The sequence below is a fragment of the Equus quagga genome, chromosome 14 (genome assembly GCF_021613505.1).
Source record: "Equus quagga isolate Etosha38 chromosome 14, UCLA_HA_Equagga_1.0, whole genome shotgun sequence".
In the NCBI taxonomy this organism is placed as follows: domain Eukaryota; kingdom Metazoa; phylum Chordata; class Mammalia; order Perissodactyla; family Equidae; genus Equus; species Equus quagga.
Window position 1 is genome coordinate 17007109 of NC_060280.1, and position 23605 is coordinate 17030713.

General features: G+C 46.3%; 1 protein-coding gene across 3 annotated transcripts in view; it reads right to left on the reverse strand.

Annotated features, from left to right (window-relative positions):
* PARVA (parvin alpha) overlaps nt 1–23605 on the reverse strand; it is a 146530-nt gene that overhangs the window by 66206 nt on the left and 56719 nt on the right. Inside the window, exon 1 of one of the 3 annotated variants that reach the window (XM_046685191.1) lies at nt 4267–4403. The exons of the other annotated variants lie outside the window; for them this stretch is intronic. Coding sequence (XP_046541147.1) covers nt 4267–4294 — 28 coding nt within the window. The 5' untranslated portion in view covers nt 4295–4403. Of the gene's footprint in view, nt 1–4266; nt 4404–23605 lie in introns of those variants that run through there. 3 annotated transcript variants of the gene reach the window in all.

Consider the following 23605-nt stretch of genomic DNA (forward strand, 5'->3'; position numbering starts at 1 on the left):
TGGAAATCTGTGGACATCTCACTAGAAGTGGTAAAATGCTGCCCGTCATTGGGCATCACAAGGGCCATTGCAGCTCTCTGTTTTTTTCCTAAACCAACAATCCATGTTGACAGCAAATCTGTACAGAGAACCCATTAAAAGAAATTGTAGTAAATCGGAGATGCTTTAACTGTCTGGCGTTCTGCTGATTGCATGCCTGACACTTTCACTGTGGCTTCTTTCTGTACAACCTTCCTTTTGAGTCAATTCCCCGGATAATTACTGAGCCTTGACTACGTGCAAGGCAATGCACTGGGAGCCTCATTCCGGTTGCGCCTTCCAGGCCCAGAGCATAATTTAACTTATGGGCAGAAATAAACACGCACAACAGAAGCATAGAGTGACAGAGCCACAAGAAAGTGTATACACTATTTCAAAGATAACATTTTACTCAAGTGAGCAAGAGGGAGAGCTGGTACCACGCACTCATTGCTCTGTTTAAATGTGCATTCAGCAGCATTGCTGAGCAACTTTCCTGGGCCAGGGTCAAACGGATGAGTAAAACCCGGCTCCAGAGTACAGCACAGCACCCTGTGGGAGCCAACGCAGTATCACTGAACTCCTCCTCAAGGAGATGCTTCACTGGTTTCTTAAAGGAGACGTTTACAAGGTGAGGAGGGAGTGGGGGGCACACAACAGAGCAGGAGACATGAGGACAGGCACGTTTTCGGGAAGCTTGCTGGAAAGTAATGTGTTTGTAGGGTGTTGTTAGGGAGTTAAGCCCAGGGCCAGAACAGACAGAGGGTGCATTTAATTCTAAAATCAATGGGGAGCCACTGAAGGATAAGGAACGCAGAGTTTTGCAAGTGTGCAGGACAGCTGGGAAAAGGCTCCCTATTGGACCCCTCTAAGCAGAAGTCTTCCTGGGACGCATGGACCAGGATAAGGCAGTCTCAGCTGCCTGGGTGCTGGCGAAAAGTGGACCTTGGATTAATCCCAGCTCTGCCTCTTACTTAACTTTTCTTCCTCTCTAAAATGGGGATGATAATACACAGCTCACAGGTTTGTAACGAAGCATCGATGATAAAACACATACAAAATGCCCAGCATAGTAGGACACGCCGCAGTCAGCGTTCAGCAACTTTGATCTACTGCTCCCCACCTTCGTTCAGTGTGTGCGTAGTGACACGTGTGCCCTGGGGGAGACACAGGGACCACTCAGAGAAGATCTAATGAAACAAGAATGACTTTGGCCAGCCAACAGAGCTCAAAAACAAAGTTGGAGGAAACTTTAAGAAATTATGATCTATCCCCTTGTCTTGGGTCTTAAACAGACGAAGAGAGGATAGTGAAAGGAGTAGAAAAAGGCCGCTGAAATGCTTTACAATGCGGAAGGACATTCTGGAGCAAGTGAAACGACCCAGGCGGGTTGGAGAAGGAATATTTTATGGGTGTTATGCAGACTTGGGGAAAGGTGAAGTCTGTATGGTGATGACACGGAGGTGACGGCTGTGGTGGTTTTCAGGGGTGGTGGTGCTACTAATAGTGGTGAGTGCATTTTGGGTGAATTTTCAGAGGTGGAAACAAATGGTACTCAATACCCACAGCACCCGGATTGTGGCCTCTAAATTATAATGCCATTTCCCACTAAAAGGAATCAGGGCTCCTGGGAGAAATGGCTGATTCTAGATCAGAGGCAGTGAGCCTGGAACATTTTGTTGCCAGAAACCAATAAATTATGAATTTCTATTAGGTGAGTCGTATCAAAGAGGCTTCCACTGGCCAAAGGAAAATTTGAGCACCCATAAGAATAAGAACTGCAATAGATTGAAACATCAAATATATTTAAATCCTTGAGTTAATAATGACGCTAGAAAAACAAAGCACAACACCACTCTAGTCACCTCCGGAGGAAGCTAGGGAACCCACTCATTTTGAAAAATGGTAAATAAAAGGAAGAATCTAACATTCATCCCATCTTTCTAAATGAAACCGTACCTGTGGCTGATTAAATACGTCAAGAGGGAAAGTTTACCTTTATAAAGCATTTCAGTCAATCAATGACGATGGAATAAATGAATTAGAATATAACCATTTGGAAACCCCTAATGAATTAATGCCTCTAGACAATGATCACCAACAGCTCCTCACAAATGAGGGACAACCAGATATCATGCCTCCCCTTCCCCCATCCCAAAGAGACACACGCCATCAGTCTTAGATCTACCAACCAATTTTCAGGAAACGCGGGGGTCAGAGGAACATGTTAACTGACACCATCAGGATACAATTAGCAAAATCTAGACTGTGGGAAACTCTATGGGTTTCTTCAATATATTTCAAGGAATAAAAGATCTGAGAGAATATCAACTATTTGCAATGCATGGGCCTTATTTTGATCTTGATTCCAACAAACTGTAAAAATAAAGAAATGAAACAATCAAAATTATGAGACTGAACAGCCAAAGATGTTAAGGAATTATTAATTTTTTGTCTACATGTAATATAAATTGTGTTTTTAAAAAGTATCCTTATCTTTAAGAGCTACAACTGAAATACACATACACTGAAATGATATATCTGGGATTTGCTACAAAAGAATCTTCCAGTGGGGGCTGAGGGTCAGCTGGGAGACATACATGAAATAAGACCAGCCATGGATTAATCATTGAAGTGGGTGACGGGTTCACTGGGGGTGTCCTACACTATCCTCTCTACTTTTGTGTATGTTAGAAGTTTTTTGTAGTAAGAAGTACTTGTCTTTTTCCTAGTACTTAAGAATTAGATTCTGGGTGCAGGGAGCAGAAGGAAATCACAGGCTTGTTTTGGAAAATAAGGAGGCAGATCAGGGCAAGCAACTAAGAATAAGGTCAATCTGGAAAAAAAAATGCAACTAATGTGGCAAGCATAGATTAGTATTCTTAACATATAATGACTTCATTATAAAAATCCATAATAGCAGTCTATCAAAGCCCCTAAGGAAAGTTAATAAAATACATTAAGTGGTAATTTATATAAAGAAAAAATACATAAATAACTAAATATTGGGGAAATATGCATCTCCATCGGTATCCATAGAGATGTAAGCGAAGCGACAAGGAAATGCCTATCAGGAGCAGCCTGGACCCCTCAGCACTTCCCTTGCCTCTGGTGTCTGCTCACCCACTGCCCTAGTCAACCAAAGGGCCAAGTCCAGCTCTGCTTACGAGCTCCCAGGCGTCAGTTGTAACCTCTGGATCCCTCTAAGTCTCCTGCTTTGCCCTCAGCGTTGCTATTCTCCCCCGCTGGGACCTTCAACACAAATGCCTTCCCAGAGGGTGCAAATGAGTGCATTCGGCGTTCATCATTGGGAGTGGGCTGATATCGGTGATGAAAGCATGTGGGTTCCGGGGAGGAGCCAGGTCTCCCAACCACACGCATTCAGGGGATCCACAGCCATCCCTCGCGCTCCCACGTGGCTGCAAGTTGCTCATGGCTACCCTTCTTACTCCTTCATTAATTATGGTCTTTTCAGAACCCAGATCAAGGAACCCAAACTGATGTAACCTTTAACCTGTCAAAATCCTTGGGGAGGCATTTCAGCCCAGCCATAAACCCAAACATGTGAATTTTCAAACCATGTTTAATCTGGGTGGAAGCTGAGTGGAAAGTCTTGCTAAGGTCTTGCATGCACATCCATCAAACCCATTTCAGTTCCGGTCTTAATCTATTTATTCCCAACTATTTGGGGGGAATTGGAAAGGCCCATTAGGCATTACTGATTATGAGCTCTTAAAGTAAGATATTTGTCCTGTTCATATTACTGTCACTAATGAGAATTACAGCACCCTCTCTGCTCCAGCTACGGAGCAGAGCTGGCTGTTAGGTCTTAGGAAAAGCATTTAGCAGGCTAATAGCTCACAGAGGCCAAAAGCTGCTTTCTACACTTTCAGAACGCACGCTTAGATTTACCATTATGAGGAATAGAGGACAGCAAGCAGTAAAATTAGGCAGAGCTTTTCTTTCATAAGTCCTTCGCCCCTTTATTTCTTTGTTCATCCTCATCTCCTCCCCCGACCCCTAAAAATCTTATACACACACACACACGTGCACACACACCATCTCTAACAACAGAGCTAGGCTAATGCGGATCAGATTGATATAACAAACCTTCAGAGGCAAGAGGAGGGGGTACCTATGATCTCAGAAGCCCAAACACCAGAGCTGAGCCAGGAGCTGGCCAGGGCACCCCCAGAATAGACTCACCCCGAGTGCAGCATGTCCAACTTTGTCCAGGCTCTGACCTACCTTTAGGGCAAAGTGCCCCGCAGCCCATGGTCTAGGATTTCAGCCACACTCATGGTATCTTCTGCCCAGAACCGACCTCTCCTTGCGGTGGCCCACACACTTCTGCTTTCAGAACTATAGGATCTTTCCAACGGTTTCCTGAGGAGAATGCTGCCTGCTCGATACAACTCTCAGCTCAGTGCATCAGTTGAGAACAAGTGGCTGCCTATATAATTTAATATGATGCCACATGAGACTCATAGACCTGCTGCAGAGCAAACAGGATTCTGCCTCTCGCCTCTAGGCAACTGGAAATCTGGAGTGCCTGCTTGTTTTTGCTCAGTATGGGTACACAACTCAAGTTACCTGTCAGAGCTGGAGGCTGGGCTGGGTATTTTCAAGGGATCAACTGCTGGGGGCTGCTGAGAACTGAGTCTCATCTGGGGGGATCTGAAATTTCTCAGTCCACCCAGATTCAGTCATAAGCATCTCCTTAGGCAGAGGCAAGGTGTGGGTACAGTGGGGTGACCCCAGGCAACCCCGGACATGGTGGCCATGCTGTGCCCTCAACCCTTTTCTCCGTTGTGGGGGAACCTGTCCTTTCAGAAGAGAACCTGAACCCTCAGTTAGATAGTGAAGATGTGAGGGTATCCACACACACATTTCTAGGCCTGAATTTATAATCTTAGGTATGTGTTAAGGACAAGAAGAAAACTTTCTTGTATGTGAACATTTGTCACTATGGCCCTTTGGGTTTGTTGGCTGGTTGGTTTAATGCAACGTTCTGCTGGGGGAGGCGGAGCCTGGTACTGTGCACCATTTCACCTGCGTACGAAACAAGGAGGTGACCCAGCACCAGCATGGACTAGATGGATTCTTCAGAAGCCAGGACCAGTTCATCTGCATCCTGGTAGAGTACCCCTGAGGAGTTTCAGGACTGGATCCCAAGATGCTGGATCTTGGGGGCCTCAGCAGGGATGCCCACCACTGTGGTCAGTTCTCCCTATCCCAGGGGTGGGGAGAGACTGAGGAAGGGGACCAAGATGACCTTTCTGACAAGAAGGGGACCTAGGGAAAATCTCTAGGCTGGAAGGAGACACCTTGGGCAGAATCAAGCGACCAAGGTGTAGCTCGTGCCAGGAGACTGTGCTGCAGAGGTGCTCAAGGATGCTCAAAAGCCCAGGAGCAGCCAGACACCTGGAAATGGCTACAGGTGCATTTTCCCAGGTAACATGCTTTGCCCACTTGATTGAAAGGATGCGGGTTAGGCTCGAGGAACTGACCAGATCCACTTTTTCAGTCCTTCCTAGCAGGCTGGCAGCTCCAGATGATGGATGAGCTTTTGTTGTTGTTGTTGTTGTTGTTGTCATCATTTTGGGGGTGGTGGTAGCAGGAGGCCATCTGGGCTACTTTTCTCTTTTGGGAAAGGATAATACTCTAAGCCCCTACAGACCACCTAACGGCCTAGAAGGAGAAATCCTGGGATGTAATTACTATGTTACCCACAATCATTTGAAAAAGGGGCCTTTTTCATAAGTGTCAGCTTTAGGATTATCATAAGAAGCACCATATTCTTCAAATAGCCAACAACTAAAAGGCACAAAGTATGCAAATTCAGCTAACATTTTTGGATTAACAATTATTATGTGACTGGCATTCAGGTGACCTCGCACACACTATCTCATTTAACCTACGGGATGCAGAATTTATAAAAATGGATGTATGTCATACCTGTTGCCTAAAGCATCAGAGTATGTGAAAGAGAAGCCTAGAAATAGCACTGCAGGACTGGACTAAAAGGTTTTGATTCACAGCGAAGGAAATTTAATTAAAGCATGTAATGTCAATTACTGTCATTCATAATCATATTATACTTCCCCAGAAATAATACAGATATAAAAGTCTAGAGTTACCTGCATGTTTGATGTAAATAGGATAAAATTATCTAAGTTCTGAAAAGATCCAGATATCAGAAGGAAAAGAAGTATCTCTCCCTGGCTTCATGTCTCATCAAATTTCATTAGGCCGGGACATGAGCATCCAGCCATAAGGAAGCCCATCCTTCCTTTGAGAGCAGGTCGTACAGACTTTCAAAGGTGCCTGAAAATCTGGGGTTTAACACGGTCACGATTTTTTAGCTGCTATAAATAATCAGATGCTCCTGCTTGTTCTGACAAGGCCCAGGAGAGGCCAGAGAGCAGATGCTCTCAACCAGACCCCGCCACTCTGGGGGCTCTATAGGGTGATAAGGACCAGATCCTTTCATGGGGCAGCTCTGGTCCAGAGGAGCAGAGGAAAGCTCTGGTGCTTTCCAGGGCAGAGAAAACACGGCACAACTGCCAAGCCACAGCTAGCCTCAACAGGTCCATCCACGGGCATCTAACGCCCTGCCACTTCATTCCCTTGTCCCTTCATCACTTACAGAGTATACCCTATTGGCAGACCCCGAGATGAAGAGGGGGTCACTCCAGGGAGCAAAAGAGCAGCAAAGTCCTGGCCTTCCTAGGATTACAGTGCAGCGGGGGAGACGGACATTAACTTAAAAAATACACAAATCTATAAACACAAGGCAAGTTCTACCGAGTCCTAGCTTCTGCCTCACTGAAATGGGTATCGAACATCTATTTCGTGGGCTCACGGCAAAGATGAAATGAGTCAATATGTACAAAGCCCTGGGCTTAATACAAATTAGCAAAAATTCTATTGCCACTGTTATGACTGTTCTTACTGCTGCTGAGCGGCTTCACCAGTTACTGGCAGTGTGACCTTGGGCAAGGGACGCAACTTTCTCACGTTTCCCATCTGCAAAATGGGATGACAGTAATTCCTGACGAGAAAGATTAAATGAGTTAATACGTAGAAAGTGTTTGAAACAATGCCTGGCAGGCAGTGAGAGTTTGATAAATGTTAGTTGCTAGCGGTGATGATTATTTTGCCAGAATCTTAAGACATCACGTCAGCTCATAATATGCTTACACACTAGCTGAGGGTTTCTCAACAGAGGCGCTATTGATGTTTTGGACGGCATACGTCTTTGTTAGGGGGGCAGGGGGCTGTCCCGTGCATTGTAAGGCGTTTAGTAGTATCACTGGCATCTACGCACCAAATGCCAAGAGCATCCGCCCCCCCAGGCATGACAACCACAGTGTCTCCAGACATTGCCTAATGTCCCCTGGGGGGAAAATCGCCCCCACAGAGAACTACTGGTCTAGCTGGAAAGTATAATGTACTGAGAGGAAGGAAGAACAACGCAGAGCTAGCATCTGTGGTCAAGAGGAAACGAACTACAGTAAGTCAAAGAGGGAGCCCGTCAACAGAAGGCCAGGGAAGGCTGCATGGAAGAGGGGGCCAGAAACGGTACTTTCTGATCATTTTAAATCTAGGTCCCTTTTGCTAAACATAGAAACCACTTTACTAAGATTTCAAAATGAATCAAACATCACGACTAAACCTGAATCAAAGCAACTATAATATATTGAAGATGATTTTCCATTACATACAGTTCCCTCCTCTCACCAAAATTCTGACAAGTTTTTTAGCTCAATGTCACCCCACACTGATTTAGATAAGGTGGGGAGAGATAAAAGAGAAGGAAGCAGGGAAAGGGAACCTTCCAGGTCAGCCCTGAAGAATGCTGGAGCAATGTCCACTGGTATCTGTGGAGATAAGTCCAAATTCTAACCAGGTGGCAACAAGTGAGTCTGCCTTCAAGACGGACAATGTCTGGCCCAGCCTGGCTCCCAGCTGCTGCATCCCATCCTACGATGGGACCATCTGAGCCTCATCTGTAACTTAGTCCTGCCTCAGTTTCCAGGATCCAACTTGACGTGAGGCTGGCCTGGGTTCAACAGCATCATCATCAGACCCCAATACCGTACCTCATTCCAGTAACGGACAGAGTCCCAGTCCATTACCCAGGTTCTTATTGCTGACCTTCTGCCTTGGTCCCTGTTGATGAATCTGTGTCCAAGAATCTGCTTGGCACACCATCCCAGAGCCCTGCTAAGTGCCACCGCCCAGTGCCTGGGGCTAAAGCACCAGACTGCCCGAGGCTGCCACCTGCTTTTCTGCACATCTGAGCATGATGCCCCCGAGTTCCTGCTGCTGTGCTCCATCCACCCACTGGGACATCCTACTACTTCATCTCGGAGCCTTCTTTGCTGCTGTTGATTATTTGGGATGGTGATCTGAGACTGCTGCATCCCATGCTGGACGGACTGCATCTTCACTGTTAGTGTGTGAGCCAGGAATCTGAGCGCAATCCTATCCCTGAGGAAGAGTCCCATCCGAGTCGCATCCCTCCCCGCCTTCCCCTTCTGCTGTAGGCAACTCCCACGCCTCATATGACCAATAGCAAAGCACGTTCTCTGCATTTGGTTATCTCTGTTGCGTGGCAGGTAAATCAGACTGAAGCCACACATGTGACTCAGTTATCATGAATATACATCATGAACCGAGCACTCCCATATGCAAGAGGGCCTGGCAGGTGAAGGCAGGAGAGGAGAACTAACGCTTTTTGAAGGTTTACTTGGCACCAGACATTCATTTATGTGCTTTATGCAATTATTTAATTTTAACTCACGGCCACCCCAGGAGCTAAATGTCGTCATTACCATTTTCCGTATGAGGAAGAGAGCCAGGAGGCATCACTCAGGGATCTGAACAGCGGTCCTGCTGGCTTCAAAACCTGAGTTCCTTCCCTGACACTGGCAGCAGTCTTTCTGATGAGAAGCTGCAACCCTACAGGGTTTCTATCCTTTCTTTCTCTCTCTCTTTTTTTTTTTTTGCCTCTAAACATTTCCATAATACACATGGCATCTACTTTCAGATCTAGGGACTGAACTCAGAGCACTAATAGAAAATGTCCTCGGCTTCCTCTCCCAGGTTTCTCTGCTATGAGAATTCAGGTGTCAAGTGCTTTACTCGAGGTCACGCAGAAAATGAAATGTGGAATTCCATAAACACCCTCAAGGGATCTGTGTACAAGCACTTATTTATTACAGGTTTACGGGAGCCATTGCCCCAGTGGGCCCTGGCATTCCCAGAGGAAGTCAAGGCACCCAAACAGACGGGCACAGTGTCTGCAGGGCTTGGGGTTCAGCAGTGTGTTCTGGCCCCGCTCTCCCTGCTGGGGACACAAAGTATGCTAGAGATCCCCCCGTCAGCTACACAGCAGTCCTCACTGGCTGCATATTTTTTTTTGAAGAAGAAGAGCAGCCCTGAGCCCATAATCCTCCTCTTTTTGCTGAGGAAGACTGGCCCTGAGCTCACATCCGTGCCCATCTTCCTCTACTTTATATGTGGGATGCCTACCACAGCATGGCTTGAAAAATAGTGTGTAGGTCTGCACCCAGGATCCGAACTGCAGAACCCTGGGCCGCCAAAGTGGAACAAGTGTGAACTTAACCGCTGTGCAACTGGGCTGGTCCCTGGCTGCACGTTTTAAGAGGGACATGGGTTCCCTATTTGTAAGTTTTACATTCACACAATGAACTCTAGCCCCTCTGCCCCTTTTATTTTCAACAGATTAGCATTTAAAGCTTTAAAAATACCACAAAAATATATACACTGGAGATTATATTGGCTTTTCCCTGCAGTGGGAGTAACTAGATTGATCTTTACATGGATGGACCTACAGTGATTTTAAGGTCCAGTATAAAGTTTCAGGATTTGAGTAACACATAGAAGGAACCTTATTACCTGCTAGAACGAGACACCTAGGCATTTATCAGACACATTAGGACAGAGAGAAAAGAGACAGAGAACAGAGGGTTCCCCAACTGATGACTACAATGCTGTACTGGACGAAGCCACCCATCCTGGATGGAGAACCATGTAAAGAAGCAACCAGGGGCTGGCCCGGTGGCGCAGCAGTTAAGTTTGCACGTTCTGCTTCGGTGGCCCTGGGTTCACTGGTTCGGATGCCGGGTGTGGACATGGCACCGCTTGGCAAGCCATGCTGTGGCAAGCGTCCCACATATAAAGTGGAGGAAGATGGGCATGGATGTTAGCTCAGGGCCAGTCTTCCTCAGCAAAAAGAGGAGGATTGGCGGCAGCAGTCAGCTCAGGGCTAATCTTCCTCAAAAAACAAAAAACAAAAATAAACTTAAAAAAATAAGTAAATAAAAAAATTAGGAAGCAACCAGCATTCATGCCTGAGACTTGGTCTACAGACCTACAGGAGTCAGAGCCATGTTCTTACTTTTCTCATTATTTTTATGGAAAATCTAGTTACATTTAGAATGTCTAAAATCAATAATAATGAAACAGTGAGCCAGGATACACTTTTTCCATAGGAAACAATGAACTGCACAATCTAGACTCTTATCTAATCCTCGTAATTGGAGAAAACTAGCTTCCACATGACCACCATCATCGCTGCCACAGAGTCTCATTGTATTCTTTATCACTTCACATTCTGAAATATATCTTCCCTCATATTTACAAGGTGAACATATTTGATATTTTAATGATAATATAATACTTATTTGTCCTAGCCTACTATATTAAAGCCAGCAAACAATTGCTGGCAATTTGTTTCAGTGCAGGTAAAACTATATATATATATATATATTTCTTTCTTCCTAATGTTATGTCCTTAGGATATATTTCGAAAAGTGGAATTGATGGGTCAGAGCAGAGGATTGCTTTTCTGATCTACTTTCCATACCATCACAGTTTTCTAGGAGGAAAAAAAGATAATTTATAATGCCTTCTGCACTGTATATCTGTTTCCACAAGGCTCTGCCCACGTATATTTTATAGCTTTTATTTAGTTTTGATAATGTAATAGGTGTGATATGGTAACTCACAGTTGTTTTAACTAGAATTTATTCAACTACCTCTGCGAGATTTGTTTACAGTGAATGTTTCTCTTGTGTGAATTACCTACTCATATCCTTTGACCACCTGTCCATCAAGGTCTTGATTGTGCCCTTTAAGATTTACATAAAACTCCCCCAAAATGTCTGGATATTAAGTTTTTAGCTGTTATGTTTATTGCAACTAGTTCCCTAATCTGTTGAGTTCTCTTTTCACCTTTTAGTTTTGTTGATTTTCTTTGAACAAAAAAAAAGGTGTTTTTTTAAATGTAATTGAACCCATCAAACTTGTCACTGATAATTTCTTCAATTGCTTCAATAGTCAGAAAATTGTCTTTTCTCAACAATTGGGATAAGTATCCCATTAAAAAAATTAGCTCTTTAAACCATCTGGCATTTGTTGTGGTGTAGGGGTACAGTGACCATATTTTCTGAATCAAAAATTGGAACATGTGATCTGACAAGTGCCAGTACTATTATGGGCAAAATGGGACAGAGTATTTGAAATCGAGATTGTCCTGGAAAATTGAGGACATATGGCCCCCGTATGTATGGAGCAGGCTGTTATTTTAAAGGTACAGCGCCAGGCCCTCTTTACTCAGCTCCTGTCGGCTCTAAGCAACAGAGATTCCTAGCCTGAGGCCCACCGCACCCGAGTCCCGAGCCCAGCCTTACCAGGGCAGGCAGGGTGTCAGTAGGGTCAGTCCCACAGAAGGAAGGATCCAGAAGTAGTTACGTTGCAAAAGCCCCCTGTTTGCCCCTGCAGACCATCTGTTCATTCCCCACCCTGCTCCCTGCCCAGGAGTGGCTGCATTAATGGGCACCCTTGCCTTGTGCCTTCAGCTTAAGTTAGATCAACGGGAAGCACCCCAAGAAGACTGGGAGGGAGAGAGGAGCTTGGGATATTTATTTCCTGATTCCCGTGCTGTGGGGTCACCACAACCAAAGGTCACGGGCTCTGTCTGTTGAGTAGCCCCGCTCACACCACTCCTTCTATCCCTGGAATTCAGTTACCACTCAGGCCTAGGAGTGGTAACAGTTCCCCACGGTTACAAGCCCCAGGATGAAGGACACTTAGCTCTTTTAAATAAGCCCTTCATTAAACTGTACTCAAGTTACACAATTTGAGTGTCAGGGACTGACCGACGTACCCCGGATCCAGGCTGCTCAGTGAACACGTACAACTGCAGCGTCAGTTTCCCCAGACCCATCACTAAGTTGGCTCTGTGTACACAAAGGTTGAAAGCCTCGGTTCCTTCTGGAAGCAGAGCCCTCCCTACACCACAGCCTACTTGACAACTGTGCCAGCCCCTTCCCTGGAGGACAGGATGGCTCAACTCCACCCACTGACGGCCGGACTGCTCCTCCCTGGACAGACCACCAGGCACTGCAATCCAGCTGCTCATACTTTCTTGAGATCCTGAACTTCCGGTCCCGGTTCTTCTCTATCCCAGCTGCTTTCTCTTCCCCAGGCCAGGACTAAGGTCTCAGAGTGCCTCAAGGTTCACCTTTGTGGCAACAGCCAGTGGCTTCTTTCTTCAGGGGCAAGCAGAATGCCAGAGACCTATGATGCCTTGAAGACACATTGGGCTGAGTGTCACTGTACATAAAAGTTGGTTTAGTCACCACAAGCACCGGGTGATAAGCATCGGGGCTGCCTGTTCCTGGACCCCATGCCTTTGTTGGTGGGGACCCATTTCTTCTTGGCCCTTGAACTTTAGCTCACGGTGGTATCTGGAGTACCTCTCAATGCCTCCTCCTTCTACTGACCCACTCTTACCCACGGCACTGCCTGATGCCCTACTGTGTGTTCCCATTAACAATTCGGATTCTACTTCTGCCAAGTCCACACCACTTGGGGGCAACACTGACATGCCCATTCTTTGGGGAAACCAGGAGCAGAGAGGAGTCGGGGAGCAGGAAATTCCAACCCGCCTCCCCACAGCACCGGAAGTGACAACCTCAAGATTCAGCTCCACAAGCACCCACGGAGTCAGGCTCTGGACCACCAGGCCAGGCAAAAAGGAAGAGGCAAACAGGAATGAGACAACTGGGGCACAGATAAGCAAGTGCGGATCCACATGCATGAGAAGATTCAGTAAGGCTTTGGAGGAGAAGCAGGGGTCAGCCTAGAACCTGAAGGCAGAGGAGAGGAAGCAAGGTCATAGGGAGAGAAATCAGCAGCAATGGTAACTATCTTAAATCACTGTTGGCTGGGGGCACAGAGAGGGAAAGCAAAAATTATGCTACACCTGCTTACATCTAAGCACCAATGTGCTCCTGTCTGACACCCACTAGGCTGCACGTCTGATTCCCCGGGGCCTAGAACAGGGTTGAGCAAGAGCAGGCATCAATAAAGCCTTGTCTAACAGAGAAATGAAGGAATCCACTTAATCCTGTTATTGCCAACAGCCAAGAGGTCAGCTTCACATCTTCAATCCCACATCTGCAGGGGGGCAAGTGTCTCCCAAAAGAGGAAACAGTTTGTGAGCGATGCTTTTAAGAAATCAACAAGCATCATAGCACCCCTGGATACAGCGGCCGAAGTTGCCCTATGGCTTTTGGAAACTGCCTTTATCTTATTTAGGGGCTGTGGCCGCCCTACACTTCCTCCCTTCATGAAGCTTTGGGCTGGGTCTTCTCCCCTCAGGTCCTCAGGCTCAAGCTTGGCGACTGGTTTGTCAGGGAGCCTGGTGAGCAGCGTGTCAGAGCTCTGCTCTTAGGCTGCTGTATATAGACACCGTACCTCCACATACCGGAGCAGCGTGGGCTTTTCTGTCTCGGGCCCGAGTCTTCTTGCCCTGCACAGTGGCTGTCCCCTCCTCCCTTTTTAAAGCAGCTTCAAGCCCTTAGTCTTACATTTATTGGCCATGAAGACACAATGTCTTTCCCTGCATTTCCTCTGCCTGTCTTGGGCGCCGTGTACCTTTTCTTCAGGCACCGACCATCCACCATCCTAGGTGAGAGTTTCAACGTCTTCCTATTAATCATGATAATAAAATACAGTCACTTACATGTGCTTAATGGCTTGCAAAGCTTACACGTGCATCTTATTTTTAATTCTATTAAAACCCTGCTCACTAGGTATCATGATCTCCAGTTGACACTGAGGCTCAAAAGTGCCAGGTCCTCCAGCAGCCGCTGCCTCCTTATTTCTTCGCACTCACTCTAAAAAGTAGGACCAGGCAGAGCTGATGTCCCGCTGTCTCTGTGTTGTGGATCTGGTCCATGCACCAAATAAGGGCTGGACTAGACCACAAGGGGCAAGGCTCCTCCCGGCTCTAAGCGTCTCTGATTCTCTAATCTACAGCCCTTCAACCTGTGGCAATTTTCCTCAAAGCAAGCATCCCCTCTCGATTCTCCCCACTTTGCCACATGTGCTATGTTTTGACACTTAACTACTACTATACATTTTTTGAAGCTAGGCAGTGAACTGGATAGCAATTCCCATCTCCGATTTCCTACAGCGTTCTGGAAAATTGTGTTACATTGGGCAAATGGAAGAGCTAACGGCAGCAGGGGAAAAAAATCATAAAAATGTAGCCGTTTTTGTTTCATCCTGCCTCCCTCAGCAGATTTGGTCGGTGACCTCTCTCTGAGTCACGAAGGGCTTTAAAACTTGCTCTGATTTACATCTGTAGGAAATAGAGTTGGTCTTGCATTTTTCTTAAGAAAAAAATTTTTTTTTCGTTCCCAAACCATAGTTTATTCCCTTCTATATGGAATTTCTTGATAATACCTCAGGATGGAAATATACATACATAATAGCTTTTCAGCTTCATGGTGTGGATAAACCAAAACCACTCATTTCAACAAGAGCCTGGAGGCTGTGAGCCAATTACCCCCAAATGTATTCTGTGAGCTTTCGCTGGGCGGTCCTCTCCTCGTCAATTAAGTCATGGGAAAAGGCTCAGTATCACCAGTGATCTCACTTGGAGAGTGATCCACAAGAAAAAGCATTAAAAAAAAAAAAAACTTTTCTACCAGAGCGTTTAGAGGCAAGGGGCTATTTTCATTATTTTTGGCATCTGAAGTATGGCAGATGGTCTAATCTTTCACATCTCTGTATTCTGAACTCTATTCCAGGGGAAAAATAAAGAACCACAATTTAGCAGAGGTCAAGAAGACAAAGTTTAGAACTGCAGCTCCCTCCCCCACCCCCGCCCAAGGCTAGGCCTGGGTGGATTACGGTCACGGCTCTTTAGTTGCAAGCAACAGACCCCTTCCACCCTCCGCTCCCCCAGCTAATTAATTAATAAAGATTTAAAAAGTAAATACTGTGGTCGGCAAAATCCTAAAATAGTCCCTAAAGATTTTCAGTCCTAATACTAAGACCGACCATGAATATGATGAGGTCTCACACTCTGACGATGTTAGCTTTGCAGACGTAATTAAGGTTGTTGGTTAGTTGATTTTCAGTTAATCAATAGCTTATTCAGGTGAGCCTAACCTAATCACTTGAGCCCTTTAAGAGAGTTTCTCCTGCTGGTAGCAGAAAAGGAAATCAGAGCGTGTGGGAGGGACTGGATGTGTGGGAGGCTCTCTATGCTGATATCGAGGGACTCACATGGCCAGGAGCTAAGAGTGGCCTCTGGGAGCTAAGAGCAGGCCCTGCCAAAAGCCAGCAAGGAAAGGGGGACCTCAGTCCTGCGACTGCAAGGACTTGAAGATGGCCAACAAACTGAATGAGCTTGGAAGCAAATTATTCCCCAGAGCCTCCAGATAAGGGGCCAGTCTCGCCAAAACCTCGATTTCTGTCTTGTGAGACCCTGAGGAGAGAAGCCAGCCCACCCAGCCTTCGGACCTACAGAACTGGGAGATAGTAAATGAGTGTTGCTTTAAGCCGCTAGATTTGGGATAATTTGTTCTGCAGTAAGAGATGCTAGTACAGATTCCCAGACAAGTCCATGGGCAAAACAAATACAAAACCAAATGCTAATACAGTCAGGCCACAAAGGGAGAGAGAGAAGCCCCAGGCAGTGAAATCTTCTCCTCTCTCTCAGGGACACCTGGACTCTCCCCTCAGCTTCTTTTGATCTTGACCAGCTTCCTGTGTTTACATGTGACAAACATAGCTATCAGCCCCAAGCCTGACCCACCCCACAGGGCCAGGATCTATGACCCACCAAGGAAGTCACTGTGTCCTTAGTTCAGATGCCTGAGAGAGAAGCAGGTCACTCGTCACTCATTTGTTCAGCAAATATTAATTGAGCACATACAATGTGTTAAGAATTGTTCTCGTGCTCTGGGGATCCAGCAATGAACAGGATAAACTCCTGGTCACAGGAAGTTTACGTCATGGTGAACGAGAGACAATGAAAAGGCAAGCAAATACACATGTTGTGCCAGCAATGATAGGTTACACAGGAAAACAGAGCAGGGCAACGGGATCAAGGGAAACAGGAAGTGCTATTTTTAAATACATGGTCACGGGCCTGAGGGGGAGGGGAGCATTTGAACAGAGATTTGAGTGAAGTGAAGGAGCCAAATATGCAGATACATAGTGGAAGGAACATTCAGGAAGAGGAAACAGAAAGTGAAAAGGCTTTGGGATGGATATTTACTTGGCCTGTGAAGGGAACAAGGCCAGCGGAGTTGCAGCAGTGGAAGCAAGGGGAGAATAGCAGGAAATGAGGGGGAGGGCAGCATGGGCCAACACAAGAAGGGCCTGCAGGCCACGCTATGGACTTTGGAAAACCATTAGAGAGTTGACTGCAGGGTAGTGACGTGGACTGGCTTGTCCTGGGTCAGAGACCCAAATAAGGTCTAGAGGATGGCCTGCCCCATAAGCTGGGCCTCTGGGTGCCATGATTCCCAAAGAAAAGGGTGATGGATGAGTTAGGCTAGATGGCTGCTTCATGCCCCCATTACAGCTAAGACCAATGGTGGTTAATTCAATTGGATTTCAACCACGTCCTCAAGTGGAAGCCTGAGGACTAAATCAGGGTGAAGTCCACAGGCAGTAGCGGGGCACTGGTAAATGCGACGAGAATGTCTGTACCAAAGGCTCTGCCCTACAGAGACAGCTGGGCCCTCCTTCCATCTCTCTTGCCCATGTAGTTTTGGAGAATAATCAGCAGACCCATGGGCCCAGGAGCAGTCCTATTCCCCATTTATCCTCTTGTCCCTAGAGAGAAGAGTGTGTTAGGACACATTCAGCTCAGAAATCAGGATAGGGACTCCAGAAGAGTTATTGTTCATAAGTGCCCCTGGGATCAGAACTAGCAGGGTCTCCTCTGCCACATCCCCAAACCTGTCCACTCTCCACCCTAAACACAGTCTTACTCATGCAGCCTCTCTTTCCTGGGTCATGAGGCCCTCACAGAGACATGACCATTCCAGGCTCCACGCTGTCGACCCTAACCCCATTCTTCCTCAGTCTTCCTCTGAACTGGTCTTCCCATCTTCTCTCTTCCCATCCTGGTCCAAATTTACCTGGAATTGATTCAACAAACACTTACTGAGCACCAGCCTCGTGACATAGTGCAAGACAGGAGGGATTCAAGCCCTGGGTTCAAAATCTGATTCTGCCACCGACTAGCTGCATTAACTTGAGCAAATAACTCAACCTCCTGAGCCTCTTCTATGAAACAGAGACAATGATACCTACCTTAAAAGGATGTTCAGGGGTTAGGGATAATGTAAGTAAAGTCTGCAGCACAAAGCTGGACACAAAGTAGACCCTTAGTGGATATTTGTTGAATAAATGGATAAATGAATGACAAGGTTTGAAGTATATTTGATGACTGGATGTCGATGAAGAAACTATGATGAATGCTTCAGCAGAGGTACAAAGGTCAAAGAATGGGAGCAGACACCACACTGCCATCTCTTCCTCTTAATTTCTCTCTTTGCCTCCCCAGCACTTCCCCACACAGGCTGGCCAACTCTGTTTCTGTGCTTCAGCTTCTGTGTCTTCCCCACATGTCTTACTCATAGCAGATGAATGGCCTCCTCCTTCCCAAAGGAGACTTGGATACCGAGCATGGCCCTGATGCTCTTTTATCTTCACCCGACATATCATTATCTCTATAGCCACCCTCCAAGTCTGCTCTCTCAAGTCAATTCAATTCAATTCACGTGAACAACACTGCACTGAGCACCTACTGTGTGCAGAAATGTGGACACTGAGATGAAAAGCCATGGTCTCCATGTAGAGCTCATATTCTACTGGGGGAGACCACCAAGACGGCCAGTTCGTACAATATCATGATGGCAGCAACAGAAGTATGTCCACTGGACAGCGGCAACATGAGAGCTGGTTAACCTCTGGTGAGACTTGAAAGTTTACGGGGAGCTTGGGAAGAGAAGGCTTCTGGGAGGGAGGGGCTCCAGAGTTGAGCTTTGTAGAGAAGGAAGAGGATCTTGCCTGCGAGAGGAGGGAGGGGATATTCTTCCCACACCTCACCTCTTCCTTCCCAGACCCCCTATACATCGTTCCTCGAGGAGAGTGTTCCTCAAGCAATCCGACAAAAAGCACCAGTTTCTTTTTTTTAAATTTCCAAATCATGGCAGACTGATACTTTGCAATATATGATAAAAAAAATTACTAGAAAATATTGAACTAACAAAGCATACAAAACACAAGCACACTCATCACGTGCTCAGATGTTGCAGCGAAGTCAAACTGCTGTAAAAGTTTCTCCTCTGGTGGTGATGGTAGCACGAGAATGTGGATGTATTTAATGCCCCTGAACAGGGCACTTAAAACGGTTAAAAAGGAAAAATTTATGTTATGTATATTTTACCAGACACAAAAAATTTCTTTCATTTTCATAATATCTGCAGTAGAAATTTTGGAGTTACTTTTAAGTCATTTTTTACTTTCATCTCTGTAATATTGTGATTTATCACAAGAAATATATATTTGGTCTTTGTCCCCATTTCTGGCACAGAGCTCCTAAAACCCTTGGAATTTCCTAAGTGATAAGAGCGATAAAGTGTCTTTTGATATTCTTTACAAGCCCCTTTGAACCATATCTGAGTTTATGTTAATGAGGGAGTTTTGGAAAGCCCCCAAGGATGAGGGCTGGTTGCCAGGGGAACCAACCACGTGACTAGAGAATTGGAACTTACCCCACTACCTCTGAGGGGCACCAATGGCCAATGATTTAATCAATCACGCCGACATAAGGAAGCCTCCATAAAAACCCAAAAAAGAACGGGGTTCAGAGAGCTTCCAGTTGGTGAACATGTGGAGATGCCAGGAGAGTGGTGCGCCCAGAGAGGGCTTGGAAGCTCGGTGCCCCTTCCCACAGACCTTGCCCTATGCATCTCTTCCACCTGGCTGTTCCTGGCTTACATTCTTAATAAACCGGCAATCTAGTAAGTAAACTGTTTTCCCGAGTTCCGTAAACCATTCTAGCAAATTAATTGAACCCGAGGAGGAGATCATGGGAGCCTTCAATCTATAGGCAGTCAGTCAGAAACACAGGTAACAACCTGGACTTGAGACTGGCATAAGTGGGAGTGGGGGAGGGGAACAGTCTCGTAGGACTGAGCCCTGAACCTGCAGGATCTGACACTATTGCCCGGCAGAGAGTGTCAGAATTGAGTTAAACTGTAGGACATCTGGTCAGTGTCTGCTGAGAACTGGAGAACTGCTTGGCTGTGTTGAAAAAAACCCATATTGGAATCTCTGATATGAAAATGATCACTGATACTTTTAATAGTTTTTTTCTTTTGAAATAGTTTGCATTGCCATCCTTTCCTTCCCAACCTAATCCTGCACTTCTTCAGATCAGGTTCTAGTTCCTGCAACAGTCTGGCCAATGTCCTTCCTGACCCCATCTTCCCAATCAAAAGTGTCTTACATATGAGGAAGCTAAACTAATCTTCCTAAAACACCATTTTTATCATGCTCTCACTCAAAAATATTCAATGGCTCCCCAGGGCCTCTGGAAATAATTTTAATTCTCCCACCTAACTTTAACAGAAGCCTATGATTCTATCACTCATTACTTGCTTTATACTAACATGACATTTCTATTCCAGGCAGCCAAGATTCTCCCAGGCTACTTGTCCCATCTACTCCGGCCCATACTGATCTCTCCATCTCCAGAACTCTTGTTATCCAACATCAATGAAACCTGGGTGAGAGAGATTGGTACTGAATGGGCTCTAATTGCATCGTGTGTAGCTTCAACCAGTCTGAGAGTAGAGACCAGTTCTCTTCTTTCTCTTCCTTGACTCTTGATGCTAGTGCCATCAAAGAGGTTATTAGGTAATTTTTGGTGAGTTGTCAAGGTTGTCAGGTTTATAGTTGGCTCAGGAGAGTATCACTATATCAGCTCAATCATCCTACCGATTAAGTCTAGCAAATAATATCTTCCTAATATGTGCATTATCCCTAATGCTCAGAAGAAGAAGATAATGTTATCTATTTTGCAAATGGAAACACTGAGATACAGCCAGGAAAGAAGTCAGTTGCCCAAGGTCACACAAGTGGTAAGAGGAGAGTGGGATGTGAAATATATGTAATGTCTAATTCCAAACCCTGCACTGTTTCCACTGTTCACCCCAGGTTTTGCAATGGCAGCTCTTCTCCAGGTTCTAGGAACCACTCATTCATTGCCCCTGACGGCCTACAAGAATTTAACACCCAACATGGCAGCACAAACCCTTCACTCATGCCATAGGCTTGCACATCCAGAACCCATGGGCACTGATACTTGTTAGCACCACCAGAACTCATACTTTTCAGTCCTGGGACTCATGCTCATCATCTCAGAAGCAGACTGTTAAGCGTCATCAGTCATCTGGGATGTTGCACTTCCCACCTGTGTTGAATGAGAAGGATGCTTCAGAAGTGGCTTTGTTATGGTCAACCCTCTTCACTTTTTCTCACGTTCAGGATCAGGGTCTTAGCTAGAGTGAGAAGAGAAGGGGCAGAGGATGGGAACTCAGGGAGTAATAATTTTTAAGAAGCAGAAAGAAAAGGGAGAGTCTGTGGGGAAAACGGAACAAGTGTTGAGAGAGAGAGAGAGGGAAACCTCAAGACATGCCTGCCACAGCTGAGGAAGAGGAGGGCTCCAAGAAGTAGACAGTTGGAGAGAGGTCACATAAGAGCAAGAAAGAAAATCGGGAAATTGGGAGCAATTTCCATGGGAGCAAAAGCCAGACTGCAGTTTGAGGCATGAGTGTGATGGGGTTTGGGCAGGCCACCCCAAGATGTGCCACTCTGGTATGCAGATTATTTTGAGCTAAAAACAATCAAGGCTTGGAAGGCTCAGGAAGAACCTCTGACCTTCCCCTAAACTGCCTAAAAGAATTTAAGTTAGAAAGGGCCTAGTCCAGGAAGGCTCTATCATCATAGATAACTCCAGTATAACATGAACTAGGTGTGATAGACAGGGAGGAACCTAGCAAGGCCTCTCTGGGCCCCCAACGTCTCTGGATGGCCCAACAAAATTTGTTTACCAAACATTAACTCTCTTCATCGTCCTGTCAATTGCCTTCTTTCCCTTTGAAGTTGCAGACTTTTACTTAGTCCAGAAAGGCATATATGCCTCATTTTGCCTGATTGTCTTTGAAATTTTTCATGCTTATGTGAATTTCCCATGCACACATATTAAATTTGATTTTCTCCTGTTAACCTGTCTTATGTCATTTTAATTATTTGACCAGCTATAAGAACCAAGAAGGGAAGGGAGGGAATTTTCCCCTCCCCAACAAGTGGAAGTGAAAAAGCGATGCCATAGATGTGTTTTCAAGACACTCAATGAACGAGGGAAGAAACGGAGCTAATGGAGGAGAACGGATGGGGGTGGCACTGAGGGTGGTGGTAATGTTAGAAACCAGGGGTTTGTCCCAGGTCATTTAGGAGATTAAGTGAATATCTCCAGCAGCTCTTAGCAGACCTGTGGCAGGCTCAGGAAAAAGGCCTTGTGAGTTGATTCAGGCTGGGAATCACTCAGTTGGAACAGTGAAAGAAGAAAGGGAGTTGGCGTAGGGGAGGTGGAAACTGAGGATGCTGGAGGATGTGGCTGAAGCAATCCACAGTTGACTAGGCTGGGTGGGAGGGGAGTGAGGCTCTGGGAGAACAGAGTCAGGAGCTGGAGGTTGATGATCACATCTTCATGGTAATTACAGAGCAGGAGAGAGGGTGAAATGGAAGGTTGCGGTTAGGGAGGGGAAGTTCAGGGGGCAAGTTCACGATTCCAGACTGGAGCATGGAAGCAAACTCACTTGATAGAGTGGAGGGAACAGCCACAGAAGCAGAGAAGGTAGAGGAACTATGTGGCCAGTGGACAGGTCAGCAGGGAGGCTGTTGAGTTCACCAGAGGAGAAGGAGGAGTGTGTGACAACAGCAGATCCCAAAGTCCTCAGTGAGCATGAAGAAGCATCCTGGGGTTCATAAAAGATGAGAGTGGGCTAACCAGGCACCTCAGCTTAAAAGGAGGAGAGGTTTCAAAGGGGTCATGGAGGTGTGCATTGAAAACCAGAGAAGCTTGGGAGGGAAGCCGTGTCCTGGAGACAGGCCCAGGTTTCCAGGAAAGTGTGTAAGGGATGGGTTAAGGAGGTTCCATGTTGGGGAGTTTCTAGACAGTAGAATCAGGACAGCAGAGAGAGAGCCTGGCAGAAAGAATTAGTGGAGGGGCCTGGCAGGAGAAAGGAGAGCTGAATTAGAGGGGACTGAGAAGGCAGAAAATACATGTGACCAGAGGAGCGGGCCCCGTCTCATCATGGACCCCACATAAAGGGAAGGCAACCCAGTAGACCACTCTGAGAAGTGGCATCCATTCTCCAGAGGCCCAGAGCCTCTGAGGGGGTCATTTTGACCCTCACTGCCTCCAGCAGACCTGCAAGCAGAAGTCCGGTCACCTGACTGTGGTTATAGCCACGAGCAGAGGCAGCAAGCGCCACAGAGAAGGATGAGAGGAAAAAGTCAGAGCGGCCTTGGCAACAGTGCACAGAACTGAGGAAGGTGAAGAGGAAGTGAGAGAAAACAAAGGGACTTCATAAAACCTAGTTTATTACTTTGGTTGGAGAATATTCCTCTGAGGGTTTAAAAAGGCATAAATGCCTTTATAATCCTAAAAAGCATGCCATAAAGGAGAGCATAGGCCTGTCTCAACAAGCTCCTTCCTACGCTGGGCCCATTCTGGGCAGGCAACTCTTTTGTAAAGCTCGGAAATACATTCTCGGGAATCACGAGGGCCTAGTTCTAATTAATCTGGCCCAGCCTGCAGCTGAGATAGCAATCAAAGCAACGGGAATGCAGAATTTATCCGCGCTCCTCGGGCTGCAAAATGCCACTCACTTCTCTCCTTCAGGGAATGGAGGGCTGCAAAAGCGCTCCAGGTCAGTCTGTTGGCCTTGCACCCCTGCTTTTCAAACCAGGATGGAAAAACTGCTCAGAGTATGATATTTTAACTGGAGGGCACTTAGAAAATCAGAATTTGAGGCTCAACATGCGTCGTGAGGCCAACGGTGGATTTATGAAAACGTGGAACAGAGGAGTAACGGTGCTCAGACCCAAGCCGCGGAGGTAAGGCAGGCTGCTTCTCGGCCTGCCTCCCATTTCTCTCTTTATTTTT